The following is a 27,204-nucleotide window of genomic DNA, read 5'->3' as shown; positions in this document are numbered from 1 at the left end:
TTGTACTCCAGCCTGGATGACAAGAGTGAAACTCCATCTCAAAAACAAAAAAGCATAATAACTACTAATTCATCATATTCAATAGTTAATTCTACTACTACCTGTGTAATCGTTTTCAAATTACTTAACCTCTCTGAGTCTCAGTGTCCTCAATTGTAAATAAGGATAATACTAGATACTTCATAAAGTTGGTGTCAGGAGTAACTGAAATATGTTTAAGTGCTGAGCATATAGTACATATAATAACAAACAGTAACTGATTTTACTATCATCATCAGAATAATCATTGTTGTCTCAGTGCCTAGGAAGATAATCAGGGGCAACACTAAATTTTAGACAATATTATCAATTAAACTCTGCAATTAAACCTTGGTTCCCAGCTTCCTGAAAGTAAAAGTATTTTTCAGGTATGTTTGCTTGCAGTTTCTAACCTTCCTTCAATCTATCATACCTCATACAACAACAAGGGTTGACCGGCATCAAAATATAAACTTTATCACACACTAGGGCTAAAAAAAAATCTTGGTTGGGATTAGCACAAAACTGAGAAGGTTGCCAATTCCATAACTATAGTATACATGTAGTCTTAGAATAACTCAGTACCTTTTTTTTTTTTTTTTGAGACAGTCTCGCTCTGTCACCTGGGCTGGAGTGCAGTGGTGCAGATCTCAGCTCACTGCAAACGGCCTCCTGAGTTCAAGCGATTCTCCTGCCTCAGCCTCCCAAGTAGCTGGGGCTACAGGTACACACCACCACCCTCAGCTAATTTTTCATATTTTTAGTAGAGACAGGGTTTCACCAGGGTGGTTTCGAACTCCCTACCTCGAGTGATCTGCCCCCTCAGCCTCCTAAAGTGCTGGGATTACACCACACCCTGCCTCAGTACCACTTTATATGCACTTAACACCTTAACACCAAGGATTGTAACATTACTTATAACTATAAAATGAGCATAGTTGTTATTCTTCTCCTTTTGCTCTAACAAAGGTCTCTTAAGTAAGTTTTCAAAGGGTAGATCTCAGAGAAGGACCAGTTCACTGCCAGTGTAAAGCTGACCACTACGGAAAGAAAGACAGACAGGCCAACCTAGGCTATCCAGAGAGGGCCCGACCTAGGAGGAGGCAGAAGCTCAGTCTGTTGTCTGTGGATGGAAGCTGATAAAGCCAGAGTATATGTTTTGTATACTGATCCCATTCTATGAGTTCTGTTCTATCTTATCCTGTTTTCTTAACATATCCTCCAATCCTTACTTAACTAGTAAGGTTATCTACTAGGAATGAAACAGATCATCTCAAAAAAGATACTTACAGATCTCTGGCAATTCATCTGAACCAGCAACTGAAAATAAGTGTGACTTATGAAGGCAATTATTCAGTTCTACTCAGAAACAGGTGTATACTCAGCCGAACAATCCCCAATAGGCAATACTTTCACAAAATAATAAAACACCAAACTTAATCACAAAGTCTAGGTAAAATTTAGGAGTATTGCTTAGAAGAAATCAAACGACTAGAAGTATTCATTTCACTTTTTACATTTAGAACACTATGAACTCCTCTATTCCAATCTGCTGTCAATAAAGATACAGACATACTCAATTATAATTGAACGTTAAAAAATATCATGTCTTAACACAGTATACAATTAAATTATGACTATGCCACAGCGGAAATGTGTGTATATCTGGTTTTTTATTAGCTTACGTGAGTTCCTGGAGGGCTTGTTTTGATCTCTGCAGATCTGGCAAATAATGAGAAAGCAATCCTTCTGCCAGTTGCTCCACAGCTTTGTCTTCCACAGTCAAGTCCTCTATTAACCCTTCATCTGGAGAAGTGTCACTTAAACCTGTCCCCAGCAAAAATCAAATTTAGGAACCTTTTATTTATTGTATTTTATTTTATTAGGCTAGTCAAGTGAAGCAGTGGGAGTAGAGAAAAAACAAAGCAATTTGTAACTGGTTGTGATCAACTGGTTGTAAACACCACTGCACTCCGACCAGCCAGAACCATTTAAATTGACCCAGCTAATAAAAGAAGGTTAGGGAGTAGGAGGTAGAAAGGAAGCCCACAAAGGGGATCGAGAGCACACACACACTCCACCAACCACAGGTATCCTTCTTTTCTTTTTAAACTTTTACCTCTGCGCTTCCTCTAAAAAATCAGTTATAAATGCTCAAAAACTGTTTCTAAGTTACTACTATAAGGTAAAGTCTATGATAAATGAACATTAACATACACAAAATTCTGTATCTTTATATATTTTTCAGGGCAGAGGATTTATAGTTTTCACTGGATTCTCAAAGGAATCTGAGAGCTGGGGCAGTGGCTTCACACCTGTAATCCTAGTATTTTGGGAGGTCAAGGCAGGAGAATCACTTGAGCCCAGAATGACTGGGCATGCTGGCACACACCTATAGCCCTAGCTATTCAGGAGGCTGAGGTGGGAGGACCGCTTGAGCCCAGAAGTTCCTGGCTGCAGCAAACTATGATCACACCACTGCACTCCAGCTTGGGCAGCAGAGCGAGACCCTGTCTCAAAATAATACATAAATATAAAAACAAAATAAAGGAGCCTGAGGCCAAAACGTGAGTAACAGTCACTGAACTAAGGCATTCTTGCTTTCAAAAGTATGAAGAAATCATATAAACAAAAATGCAATGCCTAGAAAAATGTATGTTTTCAATTTTATGGAAACAAAAACATAGGTCAACTTTCATTTTACATATAGTTTGACATGTTACTTACACATAAAAGGGGGGTTGTTGTGTTATTTATTAGGAAGGAGAAGAGGGATTTTCTAAGAATTTCTCCTCTCTTAAGATTCAGCACCTTAATTTACCATAGAAAGTAGTGTATAATCATTGTCTTGTGTATAAACCTAGATCTGATGCTGGGATTGATGCCTCATCACTTTCCTTTGAATAATAACAGCATAAACATTGTGCTAGGTATTCGAAATGTCTAAGATGAGTAACCATCAATCACCATACCTACCAAGAAAAATACAATTTCTAAATAGGGTTTAATGGTTTGTAAGATGGAATCACTGATTTATAGTCAGAGAAAAAAGGCTGGGCTCAGTGGCTCATGCTGGTAATCCCAACACTTTGGGGGGCCAAGGCAGGTGGATCACAAGGTCAAGAGATCAAGACCATCCTGGCCAACAGTGAAAATACAAAATTTAAAAATACTGAAAATACAAAAATTAGCTGGGCGTGGTGACACGCACCTGTAGTCCCAGCTACTCGGAAGGCTGAGGCAGGAGAATTGCTTGAACCCCGGAGCCGAGATCGTGCCACTGCACTCCAGTCTGGTGACAGAGCGAGACGCTGTCTCAAAAAAAAAAAAAAAAAAAAAAAAGTAAGATAGTCACTTTACTAAAACTACACTCTAAAATTATGATTAATATTAAACTCTGAAACATCTTCAATCATAGCCTGGTAACAATCAGTAACATCAAATTAGATCACTATATAGAATGCAGTTATCACAACACATTGCTTGTGACACATTTCTAGGTATAATTTTTACCACAGATTTAAATTTTGGCAAAATTGAGAAAAACAGGACCAGCACAGTGGCTCATGCCTGTAATCTCAGCATTCTGGGAGGTGGAGGCAGGCGGATCACTTGAGGTCGGGAGTTTGAGACCACCCTGGCCAACATGGTGAAACTCCATCTCAATAAAAATACAAAAATGAGCCGGGCATAGTGTTGTCTGCCTGTAATCTCAGCTACTTGAGAGGCTGAGGCATGAGAATCGCTTGAACATGGGAGGCAGGGACTGCAGTGTGTGGAGATCTTGCCACTACATTCCAGCCTGAGCGACAGAGCGAGACTCTGTCTAAAAAAAAAAAAAAAAAAGATTGAGGAAAACAACATATTCGAAATAAGCTTTTTGAAAATCAAATAAAATTACATAATTTTTATTTTAACCCTAAGAAATATATGAACAAACTTTGGACTTCTCAGAGCTGCAAGGCAACATTCAAACAGGCAAGAGCTAACTAGAAACTGAAGCACTCCACATATAAAATAAAATACAAAACCAAAAAAATATATATAGAGAGAGAGAGAGAGAAAAGTGAAGCACTTAGGGATATTAATGTACCAACTGAATAGGAAGTGAATAAATTATATCCATCAATTACACCATTGCTTAAGGCTTCATTACAATAACAATGCAATCAGCAACATAAGTATTAATAAATATGGAAAACAATTTTCTCTATGTTTTATGATAGGAACACCCCAAAAAAGGGCATTTCAACTTTAAGGAATAATAACTAATTCACTTCACTTACAATACATACATACATTTTAACTCACAAACCCTCCTCCTGCCCCAGTGGTCTGGTTAATTATTGGATAAGTCTCAGTTACTCATGTTTTTGTTTTTGGTTTTTTTTTTTTTCTCTCTCTCTCTTTTAGCCTCTGCTTCCAATAGTTAAGAAGTTACTCATGTTTTTATAAAATATGTAATTACTAAGTTCAAGGAGCTTTATTGTGGGAGAGTAAAGAAGAAAGCGAGGGTCCTTACTCTATTCATACAAGAAAGGTTTGCTGAACATCTGTATTATGTACCAGCTTCTGAGGTTACAACAAAAAATAAGGCAAGTCCCCTTCCTTGGAAGGGCACAATATGAGGAATCACAGAATATAATATGAATGTTATTTCCACAATATTTTCTGTTTCTGCCATTAGAGAAACAGAAAATGTTATGGAAATTCAGGGGAGAAATACTTTCACTAGGGAAGTGTAGGAAAAAATTCCTAAAGGAAGTGTGGATATTGAGCTAAAGCTCAAAGAATGGATGGAGTTTTCATTTCTTTTTGTCTATTTGAGTGTTACTCACTGTAAAAGCTTAAAACACTACAGAAGGAGGCACAAACTGTAAAGTAAAAATACTCCTTCTCACGCCCTAACTCCAGTAGGAGTTACTCTGGAGTTTTTCACAGAGCCTTCCAGAAATTGTCTTCGCATACCTATGCATATACTGTTTTTATCACAAATGAACTATTACTCATATCATTCTGCAACTTTTAAAATTTGTATCTTAGGTATCTTTTCATACCAACATATAGGGATCTACTACATTCTTTTTAACAAAGTAGAATTCTACCATAGTTTGTTTAACTAGTCCCCCACGGATGGGTTATTTAGGTTATTTTCACTTTTTGGTATTTCAAACAATGCTGAAGTGAGCTTCCTTGCTTGTCGGTTTATTTGTGTCACTTTCTGTAGAAAAATTTCTTAGAAGTAGATTGTTGGGACAAACAGTTTACGCATTTTTTTAAACAGACACTGCCAAACTGCCCTCCTAAGAAATTGGCACCAATTTGTACTCCCACCAACAATCTGTGAGGACTATTTCCAAATGGAGAAGAAATCTACAGCAGCAGTAGAATGGATGCAATATGGATAAAGAAAGCAGCACGAGGAAAGGCTGGAAGACAGTGTAGGACTCTTCTGGAGAGGCATGGGGCATATGCAGCATAGCAATAGTGAGCTGTAAGACCATGTGGAAGGCTAGTAAGGGCCTCTGAATGCCAAGTGAACGGTTTGGACGTTTGCTAATAAGTAGTGAGGAGCTATTTAAGGTTTCTGAGCACAGGAATGACATGACTGAAGCTTTAACTTGGGACAGTGATGTGACAGCAGTGGGGCAGATGCCTTGAAAAAGAGTATGGAGGTGGACTAGCCTTTCAACGGCTGTTTTAAGGGTGAAATTATAAGGAGATGGAAATTGTATAGGAGAATCTCCTAGAGGTGGAAGGAAAGAGAAAGGAAAAAGTCCAGAGAAATTTCAGTTTTAAGTCAGAGTGATCTACCACCACTAACAGGATGAGACATGTTTTCATTTATGTATATGCCTTATGTGAGATTAGTGCAAAACAATCACGTCAAAGTATCCAGCTAGCAGATGGAGAAGCAAACAAGAATTAAGAGAGGGGCCCAAGTTGGAAATACATACAAGAAAGTCATATTTATAGAAGCGACTTATGAAAGAGTGAAGAGATCGTTGAGGAAAAGCATGAACAGGCAAGTGCTGAGAGCACTATTTCGCGGTAATTTACCCCTGTACTTCTGAAACAGGAAGTAAAACAAAAAGGACATCCAAAGCCCTTCAGCCTTTTTCATCTAGAGCCTCATCTGAACTACAGAACACAGAAAATGCTCTGAGTGACCATTTTCTCAGTTCTCCCAAGGATGGTACATCAATAGTACCATTTTGTGTGCAGAGCAAGTTAATTCCATTCAGTTGATGCCTTAGAGCATTAGAGCTTAAATCTCTCCAAGAACTCTATTGAAAAAGACTGCTGCAGGAATAGGGATGAGGTAATACCAGCAAGCTGACCAGAATTTCATGAGTGAGTGATCAGTATTATAGGCTATGTCACCTCTCTGAATTCTAAACTGATCATCTTTCCGGTAAATCCATCCCCCACCAGTACCGTATTGGAGTCAACACGCAAACTCATAATGGCTTCACCATCAACCGCCTCCAATCGCACCCCAATACACTGCTTCCCCTCGGGACTTCAGTTCCGCCCATTCCGCTGGGCAGAGGGACCAGCGCGGTTCCCCACTTCTGCACTAGGGGCAGAGCCCGGGGACCGCAGCTGCCAAAAGGCGCTTACTCCCCCAGGGTTTCTCCGGAGTCCTACTCACTCAGGTCCCGGCCCCTCACACCCAGCCCAGGCCGCAAGTCCCGCCCGACAGTACGTACCCGGCGTCGGCTCCCCGGCCTCCAGGCTGTCGGGTGGCCGTGTCAGGGCCCCGACCGGGGACGACGGCCCAGGGACACTCATGTCCCTCCAGCTGGGAACAGAGGGAAAGGGAAGAAGACGTGTAGCCCGTCAGAAGCAAGGAGAAGGCACCTAATGACTCCAGCTTCTCGGCGGACGGAAGCTACTGTCGCACCCGGAAGTGACGGAGGCTCCGGTGACGGGCTCGAGAGTTGCCTCTACTCCTAGGCGTTGTGAGGACCCCACGCTGACATCGTCGTCTGGCGCCGGACGCAGTGTCAGCGGACTCAGCAGTGCGGGGCTCCCTGCGACCCGATTGGTGGGAGCTGGGAGAGGACGGTGGCGGGTCTGGCCTGCTCCCTAGGGTCACGAAGACCGGAAGAGCGTTGTCCTTGGACGCAGGCGAGCTGTCAGGCTTTGTTCACTGAGGCTGAGGAGAAGACAGGACTTCCAGCCCTAACGCGGCACAGCTTTTTAGTATTGTCTCCGTGTTTAAAGAAAACCTTAAGAACAGGGAATGCGCGCTTTCCCTGCGATTTGGACCATTAAAAAATTCAGTGCCGCCAGGCGCAGTGGCTCACTCCTGTAATCCCAGCACTCTGCGAGGCCGAGGCGGGCGGATTACGAGCTCAAGAGTTCGAGACCAACCTGACCAACATGGTGAAACCCCTGTCTCTACTAAAAATACCAAAAATTAGCTGGGCGTGGTGGCGCACATCTGTAATCCCAGCTACTTAGGAGGCTGAGGCAGGAGAATCGCTCAAACCCAGGAGGTAGAGATTGTGATGAGCCAAGCTCTCACCACTGCACTCCAGCCTGGGAGAAAGAGGGAGACTGTCTCAAAAAAAAAAAAAAAAACAATGCAAACAAACATTCGGTGCCTAGGTCTCTGCCAGCCTCAGCCTTGTTAACTGGGGCTTTGCCACTATTCTGGTCTTCCCCTGTTAAGTACAGGTGAGTGATTTAAGCCTTCGGTTGCAGCACCTACTGAACAAATTCGGCAAAATTATCAGAAACTGCGCTTGCTGAGATCCTGTGGAACGGTCTCATGAATTTTGTTGGAAAACACTTACAAAAGGGCATAGGCAGCTTTGGACCAAAGGAAACGATTTAGCTCTGCCCTCTCTAGCTTATACCTGCTCATCTCAACTGTAATTGTGGCCTCCCAGTGTTGCTCCCCAATTATGCCTGTTCAGTTTTCTCAGCTGTAACCAAAGCTTCAAAAAAAAAAAAAAAAAAAAGAATTTGCAAGCCTCTGAAACCTGCACTGGCTCCCCATTGCCCTTATCAGTGCATTCACACCCTTTCATCTTTGAGCTTCTTTTCCTCTTAATATTAGCTCCTCCTTATTACCTATTGTAGGCAGAATAATGGCCCCTCAAAGATGTCCACAGCCTAAACACCAGAAGCTGTGAATATGTTAGCTTGCATAGCAAAGGGGAATTAAGGTTGTTAATTACCTGGTGTTGAAATAGATTATCCTGGAATCACTTTAACCAGGAAGGCAGAGGTTGTAGGGAGCTGGGTATCTCCACTGCACTCTACCCTGGGTGACAGGGCGAGACCCCGTCTCAAAAAAAAAAAAAAAAAATGATTATCCTGGACTGTTCCAGTGGTCCAACTGTAATCATCACAATGGCCTTCAAAACTGCAAAAGAGAGTCAAGAATGACAAGTGAATATGAAGAATGATTAGAGAGATACATTGTTGGCTTTGAATATAGAGGAAGGGAGCCTGCAGCATTGTGGGTGACCTCCAGAAGCTGGAACCTAAGGAAACATACCCCCGAAGCCTTTCTGATGGAACTCCGCTCTGATGACACCTTGATTTTATCCTCATGCTATCAATGTTGGACTTCTGACCAACAGAACTGTAAAATAATCTGTGTCTTAAGTTTGTGATAACTTGTTACAACACCAATAATAATGTGCTACCCTTAAAGACATCCTTTACTCCATCTGAGCATTCTCCTAAAACTAAGCCCTTTCATGTCTGCAGTGCTCTTTTATGCTTCAGCCTGAAATATTCTGTTCTTTTTGTAAACCAAAAATAAAATTCTAAACCCCACAATTGACTGATGGACACCCCCTCCCCACCTTGGCCAAGGGTATTCCAAAGTAAACCTGAAAATCTAGTTTCCCAATCATCTAGATGGAAGTGGGGGTGGGGTTAGTTAGGGGATGGGACAGACATGCCTCATTATACCCTCCTCCCTTTGGAATTCAGGCTCAGCTAGTATTCACATGAAAACAAGAGATCTTAAGACTGCCACAACAGACTTTTTCTAGCTTTTGTAGACTTTTTGACATCAAATGCCAGCCTAACTCTAGTATAGCGTCACATGACAGAGAGCAGGCCCTAAAAGAAATGGAATTATTTAATCCCAAAATATGTTTCTTTGACATATTTTTAAATGGCCCTGCAAAGCTGTATCTTGTGTAGGAAAACCTACAGTCTGTAGAAGCCCTGTTCCTTTCCAGGTGTTTTCCCTGACCTGCCAGAATTAAACAAGTCTGGCACCTTTTTAGGTCTGATAAGAGTTCTGAAGCCTGCTACCTAGAGGCTGCATCTACATGATAAAACCTTGGTTTCCGGATGGGTGTGATGGCTCACACCTGTAATCCCAGAACTTTGGGAGGCCAAGGCGGTTGGATCAGCTGAGGTCAGGAGTTTGAGACCAGCCTGGCCAACATGCTGAAACCCCATCTCTACTGAAAATACAAAAAAAAACTGGGCATGGTGGCAGGTGCCTGTAATCCCAGCTACTTGGGAGGCTGAGGCAGGAGAATTGCTTAAACCTGGGAGGCAGAAGTTGCAGTGAGCCGAGATCGCAGCACTGCACTTCAGCCTGGGCAACGAGAATGAAACTCCATCTCAAAAAAACAAAAAATCCTTGATCTCCACAACCCTTTATCTTTTTTTCTATTTTGATTTTTTCATTTTTTTTTTTACCTTAGGCTCATCAATCAAAACCCCTTATTTTAACCCAGACATTCTACTGACTCCAGGTCTTTTGATAATAACTCTTTTTTGTTGTTTGCTTATTTCCTAGTATAGAGGTAGAGTTTCACTATGTTGCCCAGGCTGCTCTGGAACTCTTGGCCTCGGGCAATCCTCTCACCTGAGCCTCCCAAAGTGCTGGGATTACAGGTGTGAGCTACCGTGCCAGCCTGATAATCTTTGAATTGCCTGTGACCCTGGAGTCTCTGCTTCCAGGTCTCCCGCCTTTCCAGACCAACCCAGTATACATCTTACATGTTTTGATGAATGCCTTATGTCTCATGTCTCCCTAAAGTATATAAAACCACAGTGCAGCCTTGTCAGAGGCATATGAACCAGAGCAACTCCATCTTGAATAGGGGCTGGATAAAACGAGGCTGAGACCTACTGGCTGCATCTCCAGGAGGTTAGACATTCTTAGTCACAGGATGAGATAGGAGATCAGCACAGCATAACAGGTCACAAAGACCTTGCTGATAAAACTGCGAGCAGTAAAAAAGCCAGCCAAATCCCACCAGAACCAAGATGGTGCTGAAGGTGACCTCTGGTCATCCTCGCTGCTCATTATTTGCTAATTATTTTGTATTAGCATGCTAAAAGACAAACCCACCAGCACCACTGACAGTTTACAAATGCCATGGCAACGTCAGGAAGTTACCCTATATGGTCTAAAAAGGGGAGGAACCCTCAGTTCCAGGAATTGCCCGCTCCTTTCCCGGAAAACTCATGAATAATCTACCCCTTATTTAGCATATAATCAGGAAATAAGTATAGTCAGTCAGCAGCCTAAGCTGCTGCTCTGCCTATGAGTAGCAATTATTTATTCTTTTACTTTCTTAATAAACTTGCTTTCACTTTACTCTGTGGACTTGCCCAAATTCTTTCTTGTGGGAGATCCAAGAACTCTCTCCTCGGGTGTGGATCGGTACCCTTTTGTGGTAACAGCCTGACCACCTGTAAGGTTTAAATGAGGCAACTGAGGCCAGTTATTGGAATAAAGAAATTTAATCGGCTCCTGGGCGAGGTTCTACGGTCCAACAGGAGGGGCCGGAGAAGTCGTGCTCGACTCCTCTCAGACGTGGGGTTTTATAGGGAGTGGAGGCGTTCTGATTGGTTGTGGGGAAGCAGGACGTGGACGGGGGCAAGCTGCCATTGGCAGGTAGGCGGGATTTCTGGTGAGCGGGCCGCCCAGGTGGAGTGGGACCTGGAAGGGGCAAAATGCTATTGGGCAGGTTTTGGCAGGGCCTCTTTTAAATTTTGGCGGGTTTTTTTTTAACGGCAGGTTAGGTACTGAGTGCAGAAGTGGACATGGGGGAGTTACGTGGCGGAGCTAGGTGCTGAGTGTAGGGCTTGGTGCCGGGCGTGGAGTGGTGACATAGTTTCTAGGTGTGGAGAGGGGTGGGAGTGTCTGAGCTCCCGGCGAGGTGACCAGCTTTACACCACCTTAGGCATATGTTCTCAGGATCTGGGGCTGTGTCACAGGCTATTGGTCATTCACATTTGGCTCAAAATAAATCTCTTCAAATATTTTACAGAGTTTGACTTAATCAACATTTTCAAAATCCTACTTTTCAGGGCACAGTGGCTCACGCCTGTAATCCTACCACTTTGGGAAGCCAACGTGGGCTGATCAGCTGAGGTCAGGAGTTTGAGACCAACTGGACCAACATGGTGAAACCCCATCTCTACTAAAAACAAAAATTAGCTGGATGTGGTGGCACCTGCTTGTAATCCCAGATACTCGGGAGGCTGAGGCAGAGAATCACTTGAACCTGGGAGCTGTAAGTTGCAGTAAGCCAAGATCGCAGCACTACACTCCGGCCTGGGTGATACAGCAAGACTCTTTTTTTAAAAAAAATTTTTTTTTTTTGAGACTCTGTCTTAAAAAAAAAAAAAAAAAGTCCTACTTCTCTTTCAAGGTTCAGCCTAAATAATACCTTTACTTTAAAATCATTCACAATCCCACTTCTCCTTTCATTCAGAAGTTACAGTAATAACATTTTATCAACTACAAATCATCCTATTTTAGCACTTAATCCATTCTTTTTCCTCCCCTTGGTAGAGACGGGTTTTGCTATGTTGCCCAGACTCGTCTCAAACTCCTAAGCTCAAGCAATCTGCCAGCCTCAACCTCCCAAAGTGCTGGGATTACTGGCATGAGCCACTGTGCCCATCTGTTTAATCCATTCTTGTATTAATTTCCCTTGTCTCCCTTTATTAGATTGCAAACTCTCTTATTCACAGAGAATCATAATAGGTTCTCAATAAATATTCGGTGAATGAAGTATTGATTCTCTAGCCCCATTTCCAGATATCTATAACCTATAAAGTCTGAGTCACACAATACAGCACATGATAAACTGCCTGGTAACCTTAGTTGGTTGTTAGCATTATCTCCTAACAAGACAGTATGGCCATTTAGAATAAAGCCGTGTCCTATGGGTTGTTTGTACCTCTTTATCTCTTAGCACAATATTAAGCATAATACATGGATTTTAAAATATGGGTTTTTTTTATTATTATTATTTAAAATAAAAACAAGGTCTCACTATGTTGCCCAGGCTCGTCTTTAACTCCTGAGCATGAGTGATCCTCTTGCCTCAGCCTTCCGAAGTGTTGGGATTACAGGTGGAACCACCATACCTGGCCAAAATACTGGTTATTTAAATTCAGTGATCAAATTAAATTGTTATACCCTGTCTGTTTTTAATTATCTTTCATTTTGCCTTAAGGAAAAATTCATGTTGGAAATTTGATGATCTTTTTCAGCATTTTAACTTCATGTGACAAAAACTAATCAGTTAAATAGACAAGGAGGACTTTGTACCAAACCCATCTTGCTTTTCTTTTTCTCCTTTTCCCTCTACCCCCCCCAGATTTCAGCTCAATGCATCTGTTAGAGGCATTCCAGCCAGAGTGACTTCATCATGAACAGAGGCTGCGTAAAATAAGGCTGAGACCTGCTGGGCTGCATTCCCAGAGGATAGGCATTCTTCCTAACAGGATGAGACACAAGGTTGGCCCAAGATACTGGTCACAAAGACCCCACTAATAAAACAGGATGCAGTAAAGAAGCTGGCCAAAACCAAGAATTCGACAAAAGTGACCTCTGGTCATCCTCACTGCTCATTATACGTTAATTATAATGCATTAACACACTAAAAGACACTCCCACCAGCGTCATCACGGTTTATAAATGCCATAGCAACATCCTCCAGAAGTTATTCTATATGGTCCAATAAAGGGAGGAACCCTGAGTTCCAGGAACTCCTTTTCCCAGGAGAACTCATTGAATATCCACCCTTTGTTTAGCATATGATCAGGAAACAACCATTAAGTAATACTCAGCCAATCGGCCCATGCCACTGCTCTGCCTATGGAATGGCTATTCTTTTGTTTACTTCTCTAATAAACTTGTTTTCACTTTACTTTGTGGACTCACCCCAAATTCTTTCTTGCATGAGATCCAGAACCCTCTCTTGGAGTTACCAATACATCAGGTGCTTGTTGAATATCCTCTGTGTTCCAGTTTCCCTGAAATGGCTGCTATATGCTTAACATAACACTGCATGTGGCACAGAGCTCAAAAGCAAAATATCAGAATCTGATTGCAAGGAAGTAAATACAGTTTGTTGATTTATATGTCTTTTTAAATGCCTTTCATTTCTCCCATTCCCTTTCATGCACCAAAGTTATAATTCACTCCAAACACCTTAATACCTAGAACTGGACTAGGCACTGTAGAGGGTAAAAGTAAAAATCCTGGTTCCTGTGCACCAGGAATTTATATTCTACCATTTAAACATAGCAGAATTAGTGAGCATGACAATAAGTACTAAATTATGTGGAACAGACCTAGAGGAATGTAAAGGACATGATGTCATCTTAGTTTCCTATGGCTAGTGTAATAATTACAAACTTGGTAGCCTAAAACAACACAGTTTTATTTTCTTACAGGTCTGGAGCTTAGAAGTCTGAAATCAGACTCAGTGGGCTAAACTGAAGGTATCAGCACAGCTACTAACTTCTGGAGGCTCTATGGAAGAATCTGCTTCCCTAGAATTTTGCCTTTTCCAGTTTATAGAGGCTGCAACTTTTTTGGCTCATGCCCCCATGTCACATGGCCTTTTGCCCCCACTTTCATTGTCACACACCTTCCCCTTGCTTCCCTTGTCACATCACCTTCTCTGTCACTCCAATTTCTCCTGCCTCCTTTATATAAGGACTCTTGTGATTACATTAAGCCCACCTGCATAATCCAAGATAATCTTCTCATCTCAAGGTCCTTAATTTAATTACATCTGCAAAGTCCCTTTTGCCACGTACACTAGCATTCACAGACTCCAAGGACCTGAATATAGACGTCTCTGGGGGGCCATTATTCATTCTATCACAGACTTGCAGTTGTATAGTGCACAAGTGGAAAGTAACTAGGGAAAGTTTAAAAATTTAATAGAGGAAATGGGATTTAAGCCATACCTTGAAGGACAGGTAAAATATACTCTGCAGAGAAAAATTAGTAAAGTCTTTCAGGCAGGAGAAAACATCATGAGTAGGAAAAATATGCTTCAGAGTCAAGGGCCTCAAGGCAGTAACTGTACTCTGGGGAACACAAGATTGACACAGATTAAATGGTTAGTAGGAGGACCTAATAGAGAAAGGTACTGCATAGTCCGTTAGACCAAAATAATTTAAGAAGACAAAAGAAAACATAAAATGTAGCTCTGAATAAGTTAGTTCAAAGATACTATATCTAGAAAATGTTAAACACTGTGCGTGTGTGTGTGTGTGTGTTTATTCATAGCAAAAATAAGGCCATCGGATTTCAAGGACTATGAAATGCAAAACAGGAAGGGAAAATATAATGCAATAAATACATCAAAACTTTATTCACCTTTCAGTTTCACTATTTCAAATTTTTCTATATCCTTTATTTTTTGCTGACCTAAAGGGAGAAGGTAGGTATGAGGTTCAAGTAAAGAGAGAAACATTAGTCCATGAATATTTTCTATTCCTTTTATGGATCAGATGTCCTATATTTAGAATGTACTAAGATTTGATAAAAATCTATTCTGTTTGACCTACTTCTCTCACAGGCATTTATTTCTACCCTCCCCTTTATCTCTCTCTTGATCTTTTTCCAAAAACACAAGAAAGTTCTGGGGGAAGACAAAGCAGGGGGTGGCGCAAAAGATTTCAGTGAATAAGATGTCAGGACTGGCGAGGTACAGTGGCTCACACCTGTAATCCCAGAACTTTGGGAGGTAGAGGGGGACTGATCACTTGAGGCCAGGAGTTTAAGACCACCCTGGCCAACATAGGGAAAGCCCATCTCTACTAAAAATACAAAAAATTACCAGGCATGGTGGCTCACGTCTGAAATCCCAGCTACTCTGGAGGCTGAGGCATGAGAATCGCTTGAACCCGGGAGGTGGAGGTTGCACTAAGCAGAGATTGAACCACTGCACTCCAGCCTGGGTGACACAGCAAGACTCTGTCTCAAAAAAAAAAAAAAAAAAAAAAAAAAAAGGATCAGGGCTGCAGAGAAAAAGGGAGGGGAAAGGGGAAGATACACAAGAGAAAGATACTACAGCCCATGACCTTATGCTTCTATTGGATAGATGTTGAAAATATGATCACATTCATATAGTCTGATGCTCTTGCTCTTGCAAAATAACTGAAAGGAAGGGAAGAAATTCTAAGTAGAAAATCAAAGAAATTGGGGTACTAAAGAAAAGCAGTTTACCATTTTGCCTATGGTTGGCCACTTTTTTAAAACTACTTTTCGCTTGTATTTACATAAGAAATATTCTTTCACATTAGCAAAGTGCTGAAATACTTCCACCCACTATAATTCTGCTGTACTTTCCACATTCATTCCTTGCATTATATAACAAACATATTTTTACATGGATTATTTCACCAACACCTCCTCCTAACTCTGGCACCAGAAAGTTTTGCAAAATATATGCAGAAGTCAAAAGCGATGGCTTTGAAATTTTTAGAAAATGAACACAATTACTAGAAACATTTTATTTTAGTGATCATGGCTCACTGAAGCCTCAACCTTCCAGGCTTAAACAACCCTCCCACTTCAGCCTCTCAAGTAGCTAGGACCACAGGTGGGTACCACCATGCCCCAGTAATTTTTATTTTTTGTAGAGAGGGGGGTCTCCCTGTGTTGCCCAGGCCAGTCTTGAACTCCTGGCTTAAGCAATCTTCCCATTTCGGCCTCCCAAAGTGTTAGAATTATGGAAATGAGCCACCATGCCCGGCTGCAATACTTTACATAACCAAATACAAGCCAAGTTTTGTTCAAACTCACATTTTCTTTCCTTTTTTTTCTTTTGAGATAGGGTCTCCCTCTACTGCCCAGGCTGGAGAGCAAGTGCACAATCATGGCTCACTGTAGCCTCAACCTCCTGGGTTCAAGTGATCCTCCCACCTCAGCCCACCAAGTAGCTGGGACTACAGGAGCACACCACCACACCTGGCTAATTTTTGTATTTTTTGAGGAGACGAGGTCTCCCTATGTTACCCAGGCTGGTCTTGAACCTCTGGGCTCAAGTAATCCACCTGCCTCACCTTCCCAAAGTGCTAGGATTACAAGCATGAGCCACTGCACCCAGCCCAAACTTCTATTTTCATATAAACATTAATATTTTTTTGAGACAGAGTCTTGCTCTGTCATTCAGGCTGGATTGCAGTGGCACAATCTCGGCTCACTGCAGCCTCTGCCTCCCGAGTTCAAGCAATTCTCCTGCCTCAGCCTCCTGAGTACTGGGATTACAGGCACATGCCACCACGCCCAGCTTTTTTTTTTTTTTTTTAATGTATTTTAGTAGAGATGGGGTTTCACCATGTTGACCAGACTGGTCTCGAACTCCCAACCTCAGCTGATCCGCCCACCTCAGCCTCCCAAAGTGCTGGGATTACCATCATCACACCCGGCCTAAAGTAATGTATTAAAATAAGAGATTGAAATTCAACTTCCCTTATCTCTTTTATGTTATTTGAGGGTCACTAGAGGTACCATCTCAGGTACTATACAGTCAGGGCAGGCTAGGCTATGCTCCTGTAACAACCTTTACATCTCAGAGCTTAACACACACACATCTGTTTTATGAAGGGCTCTGCTTCACAAAGTCTTCACTCAGAGACCCTGGCTGACAGCCTCCACCATAAGGAGGAACACCCCTAGTCATTACCATAGGAAGAAGAAACGTGGCAAATTGCACACTAACTCTTGAAGACTTTCACCCTCAAGGTGACAAGGGTTCCATTTCATTGCCCACAGCCAGCCACATGGCTATACCCAACATCAAAGGGGTGGGGAAGCATCTTCCTAGCAGGTGCTTGGGAAAGGAGAAAAACAGAATGTGAAAAATATCAGTGATTATCACAGGTGCCAGCAACTAGAGTCTTTCTTCTATTAGAGTCTTTCTTCTTGAGGCAATCTGGGAAAGGGCAGGTTTTTTCTTTTTTTCTTTTTTTTTTTAAGAGATGGATTTTTTCTTTTTTTCTTTTCTTTTTAAGAGATGGGGTCTCGCTACGTTGCCCAGACTGGAGTGCAGTGGCTATTCACAGGTGCGATCCCACTACTGATCAGCAAGGGAGTTTTGACCTGTTCCATTTCCGACCTGGGCCGGTTCATCCCTCCTTAGGCAACCTGGTGGTACCCCACTCCCGGGAGGTCATCATATTGATGCTGAACTTAGTGCGGACATCCGATCAGCATAGCACACTACAGCCCAGAACTCCTGGGCTCAAGCGAATCTCCCACCTCAGCCTCCCAAGTAGCTGGGACTACAGGCACGTGCCACCGCACCCAGCCAGAATAGGATTTTTTTAATAGACTTTATTTTTTGGAACAGTTTTGGGTTTACAACAAAGTTGAGCAAAAAGTACAAAGGTCCCCTATGTCCCCTGCCAAACACACTCACACCCATCACTACCAACATCTCCTGCCAAAATGATTCATGTATTACAATCAATGAACCTACATTAATACATTGTTATCACCCCAAGTCCATAGTTTGCATTAGGATTCACTCTTGATGTTCTCCATTCTGTGGGTTTTGACAAATGCATAATGGCATATATTCACCATTGGAGTGTCATACAAAATAGTTCCAATGCCCCCAAAATCATCTGTGCTCACCTGTTCACCCACTCTCCCTGCAACTCCTGGCAACCACTGATCTTTTGACTGCATAGTTTTGCCCTTCCCAGATTGTCACATAATTGGAATCTTACAGTATGTAGTCTTTTCAGACTGGCTTCTTTCACTTAGCAATCTGCATTTAAGTTTCCTCCATATCTTTTCATGGCTTAAGAGCTCATTTCTTTTTAGCACTGAATAATATTCCACCGTATGGATATACCACAGCTTATACATTCACCTACTGAAAGACATCTTGGGTGTTCCCAAGTTTTGGCAATTATGAATAAAACTGCTATAAACCCATGTGCAGATTTTTGTGTAGACATAAGTTTTCAGATCACTTGCGTAAATACCAAGCAGTCAGATTTCTGGATCATAGGGAAAGAGTATGTTTAGTTTTGTAAGAAACTCCAAAACACTCTTCCCAAGTGACTGTACCATTCTGCATACCAATGAGCAATGAATGAGGGTTCCTATTGTTCTACATCCACACCAACATTTGGTGATGTCAGTATTTTGAATTTCACCCATTGTAATGGGTGTGTAGTGGTATTTGATTGTTTTAATTTGCAATTTCCTAAAGGCATATGAAGTTAAGCATCTTTTCGTATGCTTCTTTGCTATCTATATATTTTCTTCAGCGAAATGTCAGTTGAGATCTTTTGCCCATTTTTGAAGCAGGTTGTTTGTTTTCTTATCACTAAGTTTTAAGAGTTCTTTGCATATTTTGCATAACAGTCCTTTATCAGACATTTTTTTTTTTTAGATGGAGTCTCACTCTGCTGCTCAGGTTGGAGAGCAGTTGAACCTCCACCTCCCGGGTTCAAGTGATTCTCATGCCTCAACCTCCCGAGCAGCTGGGATTACAAGCATGTGCCAACACACCTGGCTAATTTTTATATTTTTATTAGAGACGGGGTTTCACCATGTTGACCAGGATGGTCTTGAACTCATGACCTCAGGTGATTTGCCCACCTCAGCTTCCCATAGTGCTGGGATTACAGGTGTGAGCCACTATACCTGGACTGTCAGATATGTCTTTTGAAAATATTTTTCTCCCAGTCTGTGGCTGGTTTTCCATTCTCTTGATTTAATTTTTTTTTCTTTTATAAAGACGAGGTTTCACTATGTTGGTCAGGCTGGTCTTGAACTCCAGGTGATCCACCTGCCTCAGGTGATCCACCCGCCTTGGCCTCCAAAGTGCTTGGATTACAGGCGTGAACCACCATGCCCGGCCGATTTAATTTTTAAAATGAAAATTAGAAAGGAACTTAGGACACTATGTCTCTATAGAAAGAGGGCAGATTTTCAAATTACCCACAAAAGCATGACCAGTTTTGACATTTATAGTCAGGGACACCTTTCTGAAGTACACCTCAGTAGAAATGATGGCAGCAGTGGCTCATCTAGAGTGGCCATTGCCAAGACACTGGCTACAGCAGAGGGTGTTGGGTAGTTCCTTAAAGGAAAAAACACTTCATGGAGCAGGCAGGATCCCTGCCCTTCCCAGGAGCCACTGCAGCTGTCCTGCAGTGGCTGCAGACCCAGGTGTCTCTGTGCTCTTGGGAGTCTGGAAGGGTCCCCCTTCTCCCCACTAGCACCTGCTTCCTGCCTGGCTTCTCCTCACTGTCAGCGCCTGCTCCAATTGTGGAGCAAGGTTGGAGCCGAGCCCCAGTACTACTGCAGCCCAGCCAGGTGGGCGCATGCTCAGGGCAGAGCTGACACACCAGCCCCCTTCCACATCAGTCCCCTGCAGACTTTGGGTGCTGAGGATTGTGGCAGAGAAGCAGAGGGGGGCTGCAGGCAGCTCAGCACTGGACTGCAGACATCCCTTGGCATGAATGACAGTGAGAGGCAGACAGGCTCCTGGGAGGAAGAGGGTGGATCCCCAATGAAGCCCCACCTTCAGGCCAGGGAATGTCCTACCAGTCCTGCCTACCAGAGGGGAAATTCGTGGTGCTCTTTCGTGGGCTGACCCATCACTGCCCATGGACCAATCAGCATACACTTCCCCTCTCTGAAGACCATAAAAACCCCCAGACTCAGCCAGAGCAGAGCAGACATCCAGATGGCCAGCTGCACAGAGGAGTACCATCTCCAGGGCCTCCTCTCTGCTGAGAGCTGCAGACATTGGGAGGGCCAACTGCATAGAGGAACTACCCTCTCTGTTGAAAGCTGAACACTTGTAGGGAGGACCTGCCTGAGAAAGAAGCCACCCACTCCAGGCCTCCTGTCCTCTCTGCTGAAAGCTGCAGAGATAATGGAAGGACCAGCCTGCAGAGAGGAGCCACCCACTCCAAGGCCTTCTCTCTGCTGAAAGCTGAACACTCGACGGGACGACCTGCTCACAGAGAGGAGCTACTCACCGCGGGTCTCCTCTGAGCTGTTCCAACACTCAATAAAGTTCTTCATCTTGCTCACCCTCCACTTGTCTGCACACATCATTCTTCCTGGACACAGGACAAGAACTCAGGCAAAGGCACCACCAGCCACAGAGGTTTCTGGCCAGAAAAGCAATGCCTCAAAAATCCCAAAAAACAAATAGCAAAGGATTAAAGTCAAAAGATATGTTTCAAGCCCAGCTAAGATAATCATTAGCTGTGTTAGATTTTTTTCTAACTAGCAAGTAGAAAAGTCCAGACCTTCCTAAGCAAACCAAAGAAGTTTTGATCCACTGAACTCAAAAGTCCAGGGGTTGCTCTGGCTTCAAGAATTTCTATGTCTTCTCCTCAGCTGAAATAGGAATCTCTCCCTCTCTCTCCCTTCGATTCTCCACTCTGCTTTCTCCCACAAAGCATTCACTCTAGCAGCTCTCTCAATATGATAGGAAAATAGCTCCATAATTTCATGATCCTTACATCTCCCAGGTGAAGCCAGCTCACTCCTAGCATTCATTGATTTCAATCTCTTAAAAAAAAAAAACTCAAAGCCAGGCACAGTGTCTCATACCTGTAATTCCAGCACTTTGGGAGGCTGAGGCAGGTGGATCACTTGAGGTCAGGAGTCCAAGACCAGCCTGGCCAACAGGGTGAAACCCTGTCTCTACTAAAAATACAAAAATTAGCTGGCTGTGGTGGCACACGCCTATAATCCCAGCTACTTGGGAGGCTGAGGCAGGAGAATCACTTGAACTCAGGAGGCAGAAGTTGTAGTGAGCCAAGATTGCACCACTGCACTCCAGTGTGGGCAACAGAGAAAGACTCCATCTCAAAAAGAAAAAACATCAACAACACTTAAATGACTTGGATTACATGCCCATCCATACACCCCTCTGCATCCAGGGGAATATAGTGGACCCTGACGGATCAGTGTGGGTCACACATAACAGAGAAAGGCAGAGCCCCTTGATTGACAGACCTGCTAGGGATTATAGAAAGGCAATGAGTAGTCCCTTAAAGGAAAATCAGAGTCCTATTACCAAAAAGAGGAAGGAAATTGGCCCAACCAAAACAACAGATGTCAACTATATCAGTTATGAGATTTTAGTCAAGTCACTTAATCTCTAAACCTGTTTTTTTCATCAGTAAAGGAGGCATGGTAATGATAATACCAGACCCATTACTTGATATAGTTTTGTAAGAATCAAGCACACATTATATGAACAAGATCTATAAACTGTTGCAAGACACTATTGTAAATAATAGTACCTACTAACTGAGTACTTATTATGTACTATAAGAAATAGTATTATTTCTGTTATTAGTGCCTTGGATACATATATTCACTAACCTTCATGTGATCTCTTTGATAGACTTTAGGTTTCCTAAATAACCATTCAACCTTAATTTGGCTTCTTATGTAGACTTCTCTGTTGAGATAAGAGGGACTAAATGACTTAAATGAATATCGGAGGACTTGACAATTCTACGTTTTATTACAAATTCACTTCTTTTACACAAATCAACTTCATACAATAAGGAATTTTTTAGAGGTTAATGTCAACTGGCTAAGCTGGCAACTGAAGTTCCCAATCTGCAAAGTTAGAAGATAAAGCTGTGAGCTGGGTGTGGTGGCTCACACCTGTAATCCCAGCACTTTGGGAGGCTGAGGCAGGTGAATCAACTGAGGTCAGGAGTTGGAGACCAGCCTGATCAACATGGAGAAACCCTGTCTCTACTACAAATACAAAAATTAACCGGGCATGGTGGTGGGCATCTGTAATCCCAGCTACTCAGGAGGCTGAGACAGGAGAATCGCTTGACCCAGGAGGTGGAGGTTGCAGTAAGCCAAGATGGCACCACTGCACTCCAGCCTGGGCAACAAGAGCAAGACTCCATCAAACTGTGAGGGATAGAGAACATCACCAATACCGGTGTTCTGCTTGTATTGGCAGTTGGGGTACCTTTTTAATTTTTTATTTAGTATTATCATATCTGACAGTAAATGAATATTCATAATACTGAATGTTAATCATTTGAAATAGTATCAGTGTTTTTGAACTATTAGTAAAACTAGTTACAAATGGTAATTCATTCAAAGAAATTTAAATATTATTCAAAACACAGTGATCCCTCTTCCACTTTGGGGTTTTCACAAAACTCATTTGTTAATCTGATATGTAGATATCAAAGTAGCCATCAGTCATTATTACTTCAGTCTCATTCTATATTATGCGAAAAGTGTGATTTTAATGACCATAGGCATCATATATTATTCCAGGACTCAGTTTTCCTTTTAGAATATATTTATTTAAATTAGCTAGGAGATAGATCATGCTTCATTTAAAATTGCTAAAGTAAGTACTTGCATTAGCTTTGCAAAATAGTCACTTTTTTACGTAAAATGTTCTCTTCAAAGTGTTTCAGTTGCTAAATGTGAATTATTTCCAAAGATTCTCTAGACCAAAAGGTGAGATGATATTTTAAAAATTCAATTTCCTTATAATGTAACGAGGTCAATAATACAAAGAGTTCAGAGTCTCCAATTCCTTTTTCAATTTAAAAATGTCAGTGGATCAAGTAATTTCTAAATTATTGCCCTAGTCTTTGGCCTTCCTGTAAATTTTTTGTCAACATGTTTTGAATTTATTTATGAAAGTGCTGTCTTTAAAATTAATTATTCACTTACCTTCATTTTAAAGTATTTTTTTCTAAACTGCTTATTTGATGTGGTAGATAAAAGAGTATGTTTAAAGGCATTAATTTTTGTTAACAGCTGACAATTTCAAGATGTCATTTTTCCCTCTAAGTTTTCAGAAAATATACTATTATGTGTTCCCAGAGGGGAAAAAAATAGACTTTAAATTAATTTACTTAATAAAGAGATAAACATAGTCTATCTGTATCTCATCATAAACTTAACAGGACTAATTCCTGAATGCCAATGACTACTGCAGTATTTTATCACTCCTGGTTTCCCTCAGTCCCATCCTCACCTTTCATACTCTGCCCCATACCACAGGGGCTGGTCTTTCCTGGTCCCTGTGCCAGCTTGCTTCCAGCTGAGTTTGGCCAATGGGAGGCACTAGTAGAGGTTACAGGCTGGGTGAAGAAGAAATCAAGGTATTTCTCCTCCTTCCTTTTTGCCTCAGAAGGCAACTGGAACAATGACTGACTCTCCCATTGGGCCCCAGCTCCCAACTGGAGAATCCTACTATGAGGAGACCTTTGTCAGATATATTAGTCAGGGTCCAATCAGGAAAAAGAATCCACATAGTAATTTAACAGGGAAAATTTAATGGAGAAATTTAGGCCAGGCACAGTGGCTCACGCCTGTAATCCCAGCACTTTGGGAGGCTAAGGAGGGAGGATTGCTTGAACCCAGGAGTTTGAGACCAGCCTGGGCAACATAGCAAGGTCCCAACTCAAAAAATAAAATTTAATTAAATTTTTAAATTAAATTAAATTTTAAAATATATAAAATTATTCACTATTAGAGATATATTAGAGTAATGCAGTAAGAAAGAGAATTCTAAAGAATACAAGAATAGCAGATATAAGAAGCAGTCACAACACTGAGACTGAGATAAAGCATCTAAGTAAGATCTCTGCAACCTCACCAAAATGAAAATCCCGATCTTGTTGGAGATAGAATAGCCTTGGCTCACCGGATAGTGAAGCTGAGGTACCATGCCAGAAGCACTTGCTGAGGTACTAAAAGAAGCTATTTACAGAAAGATGCCAAACCTTGCCACCTTAGGGGCACCAAAGCTACCTTAGGGGATGCTGGGGAAACTCCCCATGGGGAGGTACTGTGTGCTGCCAGCTAGGAAATACTGCAGATGCTGTATGCATTGCAGGAGCTGGGCACTACAGAAGCCATGTGTGTTGCAGGAGCCAAGTATTGCAGATGCTGTACATACTGCAGGAGCACCGGTGAGAGGAGCACATGGGAGTCAGGAAGAGAGAGAAAAAAGCCTTCCTCCTGCAATGTCTCTCCAGCACCGTCTACCAACAAAGCTTAATATCATGCCAAAAGAGAACTATTTACAGGGCCTATATTAGCTTGCTATTGCTGCATCACATATTACCACAAACTTAGTGGCTTAAACAACACAGAGTTATTATTGCACAGCTCCTGTGGCTTAGGAGTCTGGCACATTTTGTCTAGGTCTTCTGCTCAAGGTCTCACATGGCTGAAATCAAGGTGTTAGCTGGCTACATATTCATCTGGAGGATCAACTAGGAAGTGATTCACTTCTAAGCTCAGTTAGGCCACTGGCAGAATTTAGTTCCTTGCAGTTGTAGAACTGAAGACCTTGTTTTCTTGCTGGCTGTCAAACAGGGACCACTCTCAACAACTAGAGGCTACCCTGGCCATGTTGCCCCCTCCATGGGCTCTCTTAACTTTGAATCTCCTCTCCCAAGGAATGTCTTCTTTCCCTTTCAAGAAAGCTCCTGAGTAGGTCAGACCCACTAAGGAAAACCACCCTTTGATTAACTCAAAGTCAACTGATTTGAGATCTCAATTACGTATTCACCTTGTCATCTGATGTAACCTAACTATAGGAGTAAAATCCATCATGTTCACAGTCCCATCTATACTCAAGAAAAAGGGATTATACAGGACCTGTACACCAGGAAGGTGAGAATCTTGGGGGCCGTCTTAGAATTATGACTATAGGCAACGAAGAATGGATTTGGAGTGAAGAGACAATAAATTGGCAATTGGTATACCAGGTAACCCCAACCCCTGGGTTCCAGGAACACCACCTCTTCTCCAACCAAGGGGACAGTGGCTGCCTATCATTGCTAATCTCTGGATTGCTTCACTATCCCCTGTTGATAACAGTTCTCTATCAATAGTAACAATTCTCCATCATAAACTCTATTTCTTTTTTTTTTTTTTTTTTTTTTGAGAAGGAGTTTCACTCTTGTTGTCTAGGCTGGAGTGCAATGGCTTGATCTCAGCTCATCGCAACCTCTGACTTCCAGGTTCAAGTGATTCTCCTGCCTCAGTCTCCCGAGTAGCTGGGATTACAGGCATGCACCACCATGCTCAGCTAATTTTGTATTTTCAGTAGAGACGGGGTTTCTCCATGTTGGTCAGGTGATCTGCCTACCTCAGCCTCCTAAAGTGCTGGAATTACAGGCATGAGTCACCGTGCCCAGCCATAAACTCTGTTTTCAAATACTCAGAATAATTTCTGTCTTCCTAGTTAGAACCTTACTAAGACAAAGTTTTGCGAATATCTTTTCACCCAGGTAATGTTAACTAAAACCATACATGTAGCAATGTCTGTAAATGTAACTGGGGTTTGTATTACCTATGTGATAGTTGTACCCTCTGTCTTACCCTGCTTGTACACAATCCAGATGTACCACTTCCCAATTACAATGGGTTGCTGTTAGGCCTACCTGACCTTATGACTTGGTGGTTCTTATAGAACCCAGAAGCTAGCTCATACTGGGCCCTTCTGGCCACATGGATACATATTACATAATCAGATGCTCTATTTCTGTCAAAGCCAGTAGCACACCAGAAGCTGATTTTCTTTTTCTTAGATGGAGTCTCACCCTCTCTCCCAGGCTGGAGTGCAATGGTGTGATCTCAGCTCACTGCAACCTCCACCTCCTGGGTTCAAACAATTCTCCTGCCTCAGCTTCCTGAGTAGCTGGGATTATAGATGCCCGCCACCACGCCCAGCTAATTTTTGTATTTTTAGTAGAGATAGGGTTTTACCATGTTGGCCAGGCTGGTCTCGAACTCCTGACCTTGTGATCCACCCGCCTCAGCCCCACAAAGTGCTGGGATTACAGTGTGCCTGGCCCAGAAGCTGATTTTGTAAAGGTCTATAAATTCTGTGTAGATGGTGGGCCTTGTTCCAGATCCTAGGGTCTATGTGGGCTTGCCATTAACTGCACAAGACATCTTTTCCCACCACTGATACCTTCAACATCATAAGGGCTTCTCAATCTTAAGGCCCAACTAACAGTGCTGCCTGCACCACAGGCTGGACCTGCTGAAAAGCCATGTCTTGCTCTGGGAAGTTTTCCATATTACTCCATAAATGAACTGGAGCTTCGTATATGCTGCCACCAGACCATAGAGTTCTACCAGGTATTGTGTTTCCTTCTTAGTGATGGGAGATATAAACTCAACCATGTATCCTTTACTTCAGAGGGGATGTCCTAGCATGCCCACCAATAAACCTCTAAAAACCTCACTGATGTCTTGAAACACTGAATCTTCATAGGGTTTCTCTCCCACTGTCTGGAGCACAAATGTTTTTCCAAGGCCACCAACATGTTGGTGACTTCTTACTCATCCAGTTTAATGAAGTCATAGTTATAATAAACCAATGTGATAATCTGCATCTCCAGGTGATCTAAATGTCTTTCTACTATATTATGTGAAAGGACAGAAAAGTTAACACAGCCCTAGGGCAGAAACATAAATTAGTACTTATTGTGTCCATTCCCACATGAATGCAAACTCATTCTTTTTTTCTTCTTTTTTCTGTTTTGTTGTTGTTGTTGTTGTTTTTAATTGAGACAGGGTCTCACTCTCTTATCCAGTCTGGAGTGCAGTGGTACAATTTTGGCTCACTGCAACCTCTGCCTCTCAGGCTCAAGGCATCCTCCCACCTCAGCCTCCCAAGTAGCTGGGACTAGACGTGTGCGTCACTACACCAAGCTAATTTTTGCATTTTTTGTGGAGACGGTGTTTCACCATATTGCTCATCTCAAACTCCTAAGCCCAAGGGATCCTCCCACCTTGGCCTCCCAAAGTATTGGGATTACAGGCATGAGCCACCGCACCCAGCCCGAACTGATTCTTATTCTCCTTTCTTATTAGGATGAAAAAGACTGCATTCATCAGGTCAACAGCTATACCTGAGACCATACTAG

At 42.3% G+C, this 27,204-nt stretch overlaps 1 protein-coding gene across 3 annotated transcripts in view; it reads right to left on the bottom strand.

Annotated features, from left to right (window-relative positions):
* The window catches only part of BLOC1S6 (biogenesis of lysosomal organelles complex 1 subunit 6), a 78,960-nt gene that overhangs the window by 13,776 nt on the left and 37,980 nt on the right, over positions 1–27,204 (bottom strand). The window contains exons 1-2 of one of the 3 annotated variants that reach the window (XM_064366015.1): positions 20,281–20,494; positions 1,704–1,845 (exon numbers count right to left, since the gene is read on the bottom strand). In XM_064366015.1, the coding sequence (XP_064222085.1) occupies positions 1,704–1,845; positions 20,281–20,359 (221 nt within the window). In that variant the 5' untranslated portion in view covers positions 20,360–20,494. Of the gene's footprint in view, positions 1–1,703; positions 1,846–6,731; positions 6,911–20,280; positions 20,495–27,204 lie in introns of those variants that run through there. The other 2 variants (XM_064366014.1, XM_064366016.1) reach the window with 2 other exon arrangements.

Source organism: Aotus nancymaae, unplaced genomic scaffold, assembly GCF_030222135.1.
Source record: "Aotus nancymaae isolate 86718 unplaced genomic scaffold, 86718_ANA_hifiasm-v0.15.2.pri h1tg000062l, whole genome shotgun sequence".
Classification (NCBI taxonomy): domain Eukaryota; kingdom Metazoa; phylum Chordata; class Mammalia; order Primates; family Aotidae; genus Aotus; species Aotus nancymaae.
This window is presented reverse-complemented; position numbering and strand designations above follow the sequence as displayed.